Here is a 9,295-nt window from a genome sequence, read left to right on the forward strand (position 1 = left end):
AGTTTTTTCTGGGTACTTACATTTAGATCTGTGAACATCATATTCCTTCGCTTGCCTTCTTTCTTTCATAAGCTCGAACTTATTACTGGTTTTCTGCTTTGCTGTAGAAATGCATGGAAATGAAGAATACCATCCTTGCAAAACAGAAGGAGATGCACAGCTCCTTGGAGAAGGTAAAACAGCTGATCCGCCTCATCCAAGGCATCGACCTTTCAAAACCCATAAACTCTGAGGTCAATTCAGTAGCCATCTCCAACGGCATGGACTCCACTAACAATACTAATGCTGCCACCTCCACCTTAGCCCCCTCCCCTTCCCAGAGCTGCATGGTGAACTGTAACAAGGGCGATGAGACTAAATAACACAGCCAAGTTAAGAAGGAGCCAAGGGAGGTGGCGGCGAGGAGAAAGAGCAAAATAAAGAAACTCTAGAAAAGCAAAACTGGATTTCTTCTGGAAAGTGCAGAATTCTTTAGTTCTTTGGTTCCAGAGAGAGCGTGAAGATGCTTGTGCCAGGCGGCACTGGAGTTTGCCAATCGATCCTTCTTATTCTGTGTGTACATGCGAAGTTTGGATCATGTTACATGAATAGTGCCAGCTGGGGGTTCTTTGCCAGCACCATGCCAAGTGAAATAATATATTTACTCTCTCTATATTTTACACCAGTGTGTGCCTGCAGCAGCCTCCACAGCCACTATAGGTTTGTTTTATTTTTGTTTGGGGTGAGGAGCAGGGATAAGGGAGGAGAGCAGGTTTCAAGTTCCTATTTGCAGAACAGTTTGTTTAGCTAGGGGAAAACAAAAACAAGTCCAAAGAGCCTATGGGCTTTTCCTGTTTCTAAACTCTCAGTACTATTAAACCAAAAAACCAGAAATATAAATTATCAAATCCCAGTGCCCAGAAGGGACAAGTCTATCAAATAAGCAGTATTTACTATTGTTTAGACAGGAGATGTACAAAAGGAAAAGAGATGGACTTTTCACTGAGTAACCAGCACATAGAATCATAGGATATGCTGAGTCAGGATCACTGAGTCCAACTCCTGGCCCTACAAGACACCCCAAGAATCACGCCATGTGCCTGAGAGCCTATGGGTCCTCACACTCATCCAGAAAGTCTGTTTTGGGAATGGGAAAAGAGAGGGCCAGGGTCAGCTTGGAGCATTGGATGGAGGTGTCCCAAGAGAAAATGTGCATCAATTACTTGAAAATGAGATTCCATCCCTTTTCTGTATTTATAAACGACGCAGGTATCCTGAACAAAGTAGCACATAACCCAGATGTGTGAACTCAACAGAGAAATGTCCTTTTCTTTCACTTCCTTTCTCTTCTTTTGGTAACAAGAACTAAATAAGGAATAGAAAAGCTGTTTTTCAGGCTGACAGTCTAATTAAAGAGGTAGATGGGACCTTGCATGGTATAGATTAGAAGTAATAGTGTCAGTGAGATACAGTGAGTCTTTGTGAGTCCTTGTGTCATCGTTTTGGGCACTGTTTTTTTATGCAAGGGCAAAATCTTTGTATCTGGGGGAAAAAAAACCAACTTTTTTAAATTAAAAAGGAAAATAAAAGATATTGAGGTCTTCCTAGTGTTACTTAAAATAAGATCAAGGTAAGAAACATTGTAAAAAAAATTACAAAAGTGCTATTTGTTTCCTAAACAAGTGATTTCTATTAAAAAGGTGTCAGAACTGGAGAAAATGCTGTGTACTTAGAATTTTTTAACACAGACTTTGCTTATTTATGATGACATTCTGCTGTGTTTGTGTTCTAAAATCTAATGGGACAGTTTCCATAGGTTCTACCATACATCTACTGGCTAAAGTCTAAAGAGAATCAAATCCTACAGTGCTGGATCTCATCCCACTGGAGGATCTCCCAGGCTTGTCTCTGCTGTTACCATCTCTCTCCCATTCTTCCATGTGTTTGTAACCCAGAGAAAAGCAATTGGCAGTGTGCTCGTGTAAGGCTTTCATAGTTCTGTCACACAGACTGACTGGAGCTTGAGAATGAGAGACAGTGAGTTGCACTGAAATCACCCTCTGTTATCTCCTCTTGTTCAAGAAGTTCATCTCTAATGTATAATCTTTTCACTCTGGACAGCAGAGCTTGCCTTGTGCTTCCTGATTGTGGGGTCTGGCTCAGTTTAGGGTGATGATTCTGTGTCCCAGAGCTGTCTGGTTTCACTGCTGCATTTACATGTTTGGGCAAAGGCCATTTCCACTGGAAGTATCAGGAAAACTACCTTTACTTCCTTACTTCCCATGGGAGCAGAGTGAGCCACTGCCCACACAACCAGGTGAGGCTGTGTCCCCAGTGTGGTGGCCTTGAGAGCATGTGTTGGGTGGTGAGGCAGACCTGCTCAGCTGTTCATAGTGGAAGATAGAAAAGCTTTGCATTTCAAGGATGCATTTCTGAGCAAGTGAATACTCCAGACACCACATAGCCTGAGAGAGTTTCTTTGCTGCCCCAGCCAAGTGGGCTTCTGTGGGGCTCTTGGAGCTGTTTTATTCCCTCTCCTTTAGGTTGCCCTTCCGCCCTTTAAGGTCTTCTATTCCTTCTGTAGGAGTGTGCACTATTTTCAGCTCTGGGCTCAGAATTGTTATCCTGAGTTCTCACATTTGTCTAAGTTGGGAAAGGACTCTTACACACACTTCTGAGCTGAACCAGTGATAACCCTAACTCTGTCTTTTGATGTGTGAGTTCTGTTCTGGAACTAGCAGAGCTGGGAGGATAAGTTAGCAGAAGTGGCAGGGAGACAGCTGGGCAGACACTGTCAAAATGGATCATACTAAAAATGTCCTTCCATCAATCCAGTTACCAATGGGGTCATTACCATTGGGCAGTACTAGGCCAGCAACCCACAGCATTTAAACAAAGGACTGTCTGTTTCAAGGGTTGAAGAGAAAAAACAAACTGAACATGAGCCTTCTATAAAATATGAGCCACCAGCTAACAGCCAGGTATTCAAGAGAAGCTGCCTTCTGGAACATGTTGGTCTTCAGCTGAACATTTGGGTGATTCTTAACAGCATCTTCTGAAGCATTGAGCATTCCTGCTAAGAGACCGTCTCCAGGGATAGGTGTGCTGAGTCTTTGTGGTTCTCGTGCTCTTCCTTCTGTGTATACCTGAGCTCTCTTGGAAGCAGTGCACTATTTGGAGGTAGGAGGCTGTGCCTGGAGACTCAATAGTCCTTCTGTTTTCTTTGCTGATTCAGGAGAGGATGGGAATGAAATTCACTAGTAGCCATATTTAAATTTGCACAAAGTTAATCAGCCAGGAGATGTTAAAACAGCTATTACTGCTTTCCTGAGGCATCTGCTTGTCTCCAGAACCCAAGTAGATAGGTACAGATTCTGTATCCCTTTTGTTACAGCATTTGTGTTCCAGACTGTAAAAGGATGCCTTTAGTTAATCATTACTTGGCAGAAAAATTATCTTAGACTTTTTGATGCTGCTTAGGTAGTTTTCTTTCTCTCTCACTGATCCTGTTGGGATGCTTTTCTCCTGGCTCTGCAACAGTATTAGCCAATAGGCAAGGAGCATTCCTAGGGCTGCACTGACACTGGCAATGATGCTGCTGTGTAGACACAGTGAATTTGGGTTATCTCTACCCAATTACCAACAATAGGGTGGAAGGGCAATTGGTGTTTGCTAAATACAGAGGAAAATGGTTTTTGTTCCTAGCTGCTGTAAGAGCTTCCAATCAAGGGAGAAATTTAAACTGTGACAGCTTAATGATCAAACTTTTCTTTTGGGTTCATATTGGTTTGGGGTTTTTTCTCATGTAATATTTGAGATAGAATGAGTTTGTACTGAAACTTCTGCTCTTTGGGAAGCTGTCACACTGGCTGTGGTTTTGTTTTTCCAAACGACCATCAAGATATTAACTAATTCTTATGTCATTGCTTGTCATTGGTGGGAAACAAGTGGCTTTTAAATCTCTGTTATAAGGGAAGAAATGAGACCACAAAGGAATATCCTATCAAAGATGGTCCTGGCTCTCAGCCCAGTGCTAAGGGCTTTAAGAAGTCACCCTGCTCCTTTGCTCAGAAATAGAGCAAGCTTTGCAAAAGTTTCTTTTCCCCTTCTCTGGCTGTTCTTTAAACTGCAGGAAAGGTGTGTTGTGGTCAGAGTGGAAAAGTGAGCCTGTGACCTGGCTAGAAGTATTGGTATCATCAGTGGTGTTTTCATTGTCTTTGTTCAGAGCCAGCAGTGGGTTTGCTGCTGTACAGAACATGGAGGATGCAATACTTCTAGGGATGATTGGAAGGTAGGGTGAGTAGCATGGCTGATTCTTCCAAGACATCATTATCCAGGAGTTACCATGTTGGTAGGATGAACTAATGTTTTGCATGAGCAAAACAGGGCTTTGTTCTATGTTGCAAGCAGGTTTCTGTCAGTGGGGATATGAATTAAAAACGTGGAAATTAAAGAAGTGATAATTTTATGGGTGGATCTATTGGTTTTATTGTTGGCAGAAAAAGTAATGCATTTTATCTTTGCTAGACTTAAGAAAGCAAATCTGTACTCCAAATGTCTAGAAATGTGAAACCTAATTCTGACTGCCTTGGCTTCAAATCATCTTCCCTGTACTGTTGCAGAGAGAGCCCTGAAAAGCAGCATGGTCAGCATTCAGGAGAACCTGGAGTGAAACCTCCCTCTTAGCCCCATCAAGCTGTGGCAGCCCACAGTACAGGAAATAAACTCTGAAATTTCTTTCTCATGTGGATACAGCAGAAAACATTTGTGAATTTGCAGTGCACGTGTTTCTCTCTTTTCTTTTCCTCAGCTGGGTTGCACCCCTACCGTCTTTGATTCTGAAGCACAGATGATGAATACATGCTTTTAATGAAATGTGGTTTTAAAATAACATATTAAGATGTTAGACCAAAATTCACTCTTTTACTGAGGGCCTCTCTCAGTGAGCTGCTCAGACAACCACCAAAATTCCAGTATTACACTTCCTTGTGGACATGCCCCTTTGGGCAGGGCTCCTTGTGTCTTTTTAGAATCGTTTTGACCCTTCTTCACCTCCTGTTGTCCTCCCTTGGAATTCTAGAGATCCAATGTAAGTTAAACTTTGCTGGATTACTGCAAAGAGTTTTCTGATGAGTATGTAGGAGTCAGGAACCTGGAGAAAGAGGAAGATGTTTTGTTGTGCAGCTGATTCATTTGGCGCTTAGGCTTGCCTGGCCAACAAACTACCTCAGCAAAGTCCATTCCCAAGCACTATGGATTCTGTAGTTTCTGGCATTCAGAAGGCAAAAGGTCCAAAGAACCCTCCACCAGCCAGCTAGGTACTGGTCTCTGAGGACGTGTGAGCAAACCTTGCAGTGACATGCTGCTGGATCCTTGTTTTCAGTGGTCAGACATGGACCAGAGAATGACCCAAAAATCAGATGGGATCAGGAAAAGGGAGAGCTGCAGATGTCTTGTCTCCAGGTTATTGCTCTCTTGCTCAGAGAGCAAGTTATTGCTCTCTTCTTTAAGCCTCAGTCCTGTTTGTAACTCCTACAGAATGGAATGTAATACTTGAAAAGTACTATGAGTCCCTCTATCCTTTACCCTTAGTTCCCATTCCCCTCCTGTTTCTCTCTTACCTGGGACAAGAACTTTCTGCATCACTGTGTCTTGTATAGGCTGAGCACATAGTTGATCAACTTGCCAATAAAGAAAATTATTTATACCATGCACTGGTAAGCTTGGTAATTAAAGACCCATGAAAAGACAAATGCCTCTCCCAGAGGTTAATTTAATTTTGGGCTTGTATCAGAAAACCAAGAGCTTACCTGTGTGAGAGTCTGTCTGTGTCCCTGTCAGTATTACTGAAATACCTGACTAGTGAACAGAACAGAGGCTTGCCAAGAGCATGGCTGCTGTGGAAATCACTGTGCTGTGCAAGTCCTTGGAGTGTATCTCATGTGAACAGCCAGGCCAGGGCTTCCCATCTCCCTTGGCCAGAGGTGGATGCTGCAAGGGACAGATTAAAGGTCAGAAGCCTCTTTTGAGAAGTGGTACAGGGCTGGAGATGGAAAGGAAGAGAGAAAAAGCAGGAGCAGGAAAGGAAACAAAGATCACTTGGAGTAAAGCAGAACAGAGAGAAAAAATATGGAGGTCTCTCCATATTAGGTGAGAAAGTGAGGGTAGGAAAAATCCAGGAGCGAGACAGGTCTCCCTTCTGAGTAGATAGGTATTCCTGTAGTTACAGTGTTTGAAAGTTCAGTGGAAAGAGTAGAACAAAACTCTTTAATCCTACCTCAATTTCTGACATGGGATAGTCTGTATTCCAAAAGGAGCAGGTGTGGTGAGAGAAAAGAGCTACTTAGGTGCAGATTGGAAAGGAAATAGGCACATCCCTAGCTCTGCTTCTGCTGCTGAGTGATCCCATCCTGATGAGAACCTTATTTGACTTCTAAGCGACAACATGGGGATAAAGCAGATCAAGCAGACCTTGAGGCAGCTAGAGCTTACTCTAATCTGGACTGTATTAATTAAACGTTTTCTTGGCTGTAAGCATTTCCAAAACTAGCTAAAGGTTCAGCTCTGCTGGTGTGGTTGCACCTTCCTAGTTCAAGTGTTACAATGAGCCTAGCTGAAACCAGCATCAGCTCCCAGAGGTCTTGGGTTCTGTGTGAATGAAGGAGATGATATGGAGTAGGATGTGTGATTCAGGTACTTCTCAGCCACCTCCTGGAGTAGCTGTGGAAGATCCCTGCTCTCTGGGCTGTCATATATGGCAGTTCTGTGCCAAAATCCCTCTGTGTGAGCAATGACTCCCTGTTTTCTCAGGATCTGGTTTCTTTAGGGACACACGGAAAGGGACATTTCCCCAGTGCATCTAAACAAGGGACATGTGTTAAGTTCAATGTAACCTGTGAGGAGCTGAGGGCCTGCCCCTCAGCTACACTCAGCAGCCAGACCATGGGGCACCCTCCTGGGAAAGCAGCTGTCTCAGCTCTCCTGTATAACCAGGGGCAAGCTCTGTGCCTGTTCTCTCTCTAGTATCCTAGCAGGTGTCAAAGGCTTCAGATGGAGAAACTCAGCCCAGTCCTTAGTTCTAGAAAGGAAGAAGCACTTAAGGACTTGCTTACTATCAGGAGTGCCTGGGGAACTCAAAAGCCTTGAGACCGTGGCTCTGTCACGGGTGGAGAGCTGGCACAGAAAGGCAGCAGCAGCAGTGAGCAGTATCAATCAGCTCAGCACTAGCTTTTGCATCTTTTTTCTTTTCCCTAAATTTACACTGGCAAAAATAAACCTCAACCAATCCCTGCCCTTTTGTGACCAGCCTTCTTACATCTGTTCTGTTGGAAAACAAATGGAAGTATTGTTGCCTTTGTACTTTGAGAACACTTTTCTCAGTGAGCAATCAGAACTTAGTGAGCCTTGGGGCTATAGCTCAGGTGGGGAAGGGAGGCAGTGTCACAGGGCAGCTCCTGGGGCTGTGTTCTGTGACCACCCTTGATTTTGGATCCCCAGCACTGAGGTTTGATACTGCAGCAGCACTGGGCACATGCTGTGCACGTGTAAGGGCAGGGGTTCCTCTGGCTTGTTATCCAAGCTTGTTATTGGTGTCTCAGGTGGGGCCAGAATTGCTGGGGTAGGAAAAGAGATTGCTTTGTGCCTCATGTTCCCCTCTGTAAGGCAGGTACTGGCAGTTCTGACTCTGGAAGAGCAGATTTCCATGGCTGCAGGCACTCGGGTAGGCACTGTTGAAAGAAGCCCCGTGCTGGGTGCGGTGGGAGGCTGCACGTTTCTGCTTGTTCTGGGCTAATGTGTGATTTCTAATCATAGTCTCTTATGTTTCTTCACTTAAATTATCACTGACATCAAAACAGTGATTGACTCTAGAGCCAGGCAGTGTCTTACCTGTCCGCTCTCCCTTCCAGAAGGTGTGTTGACTCTGAGTTGCTCCTGATGTCTTATGTGACAGGCAGCCAAGACCCTCCTTAAAGAAGGTTTTTGCTTCTGCACGAGCTTCCTGGCAGCCCCTGCAGAGCCAGCAGCAGTCATATCCCACAAGCTGCTTCACTCCAATTACAGCTGCAGGGTCCCCTCAGGTGCCATCTTACACGGTCAGAGGTGTCTTGGCTTCCTCTCACAGCCCCACAGGAGCAAAGCATGTGTTCCAAACTCCATTGAGCAAAGATTAAACAAGATAACAGCACGAAGCAGGGGAGCCTGCTAGTGCCGACCTGTCCAGGCTCCTGTGGAGGAAGGAAACAACTTTGCTGTGTCAACAGCAGTGGACACAGGTGGTGGTGAGCTGCTGCCACCTGCAAGGCCTGGAGCAGCAATGGGGTGGCTGCCTATGCCCAGTTTTCCTTAGCGAGCTGACTGGCTCTGCTCTGCAAACACCCCCCATGTCTGCAGATGAGGGCAGGAGGGTTGTGAACAACCCTCTGCTTGTTCAGGAGAAAATACTCAGGCTCCAATCATGGCTTCATGTTCCTGCAATCACAGCAGCACCATATCTGTAGATTTATTGATGCCACCACCTCACCTGTGTGCCATGCTTCATCCCATTCCCCCATGCCCACCTAGTGTTTCACCAAGACTGAGCTGTAAAGTGGGAGTCCTGGCATGGGCCTGGAACAGGAGCTCACCCTGAAGGGCTCTGTGTCTGAGCCTGGTCCTTCCCCCAGTCTGTCTGATTTCTCCAGGGGATTTTGGTGACCAGCCCCCAGTTCTGGCAGTGCTGTCCCTGTAACCACGGGCCTGGTGCTGCACTGGATGATGGCAGCTTCTCTCCCAGCTGGGTTTCTAATGGCAAAGCCACGGGCTCTGTCCTCCATGAGCCAGCCAGTGGCACCTGTGCTGTACCATTCCCCACCAATCTCCCTTCCTTGCAGGCCCTGGTGTAAAATGCCCTTTCTGACTGGTACTGCTCTATTGTCACAGAATCACACCATGAGAACACCCACTTGTGAACTGGTTTGGGTTTTTTAAATATCTCTATTTTTTTTAGCCTGATGCTCATAGTGATCTGCAGTATCTGCTGCCTTCAAGTTCCTTGTGGTTTCAGTTTTGGTACAAATGTGTTTAGATTTTAGCAAATTAAAGTTGGGGGGAGGGGGTACAGAGCATCTGATCAATTTGTATTTATTTATTTTAACATTTTACTAAATAAAACACAGTAAAATATCTTGTCTCCTTAGCTGTATGTACCAGGAGGGGACAGTGGGTCCCACAGGCACAGGGGTTGTAGCAGTGCCCATAGCAAGTCCCCAGCCCCAGGAGGGGTGTCTGAGCATGGCTCTGTGCAAGGACTGTGTAACATCCTGGCTCATTTTCTTGG

The 9,295-nt window shown here is 45.1% G+C and overlaps 1 protein-coding gene across 8 annotated transcripts in view; it reads left to right on the plus strand.

The window, feature by feature from the left end:
- PHF21A (PHD finger protein 21A) overlaps window positions 1–9,141 on the plus strand; it is a 132,278-nt gene extending 123,137 nt beyond the window's left edge. For all 8 annotated transcript variants that reach the window (XM_054515080.1, XM_036383608.2, XM_054515081.1 and 5 more), the window contains one exon: window positions 108–9,141. In XM_054515080.1, coding sequence (XP_054371055.1) covers window positions 108–362 — 255 coding nt within the window. In that variant the 3' untranslated portion in view covers window positions 363–9,141. The remainder of the gene's footprint in view (window positions 1–107) is intronic.
- Window positions 9,142–9,295: the final 154 nt, after the last annotated feature.

The sequence above is a fragment of the Molothrus ater genome, chromosome 6 (assembly GCF_012460135.2).
Source record: "Molothrus ater isolate BHLD 08-10-18 breed brown headed cowbird chromosome 6, BPBGC_Mater_1.1, whole genome shotgun sequence".
NCBI classification, from domain to species: Eukaryota; Metazoa; Chordata; class Aves; order Passeriformes; family Icteridae; genus Molothrus; species Molothrus ater.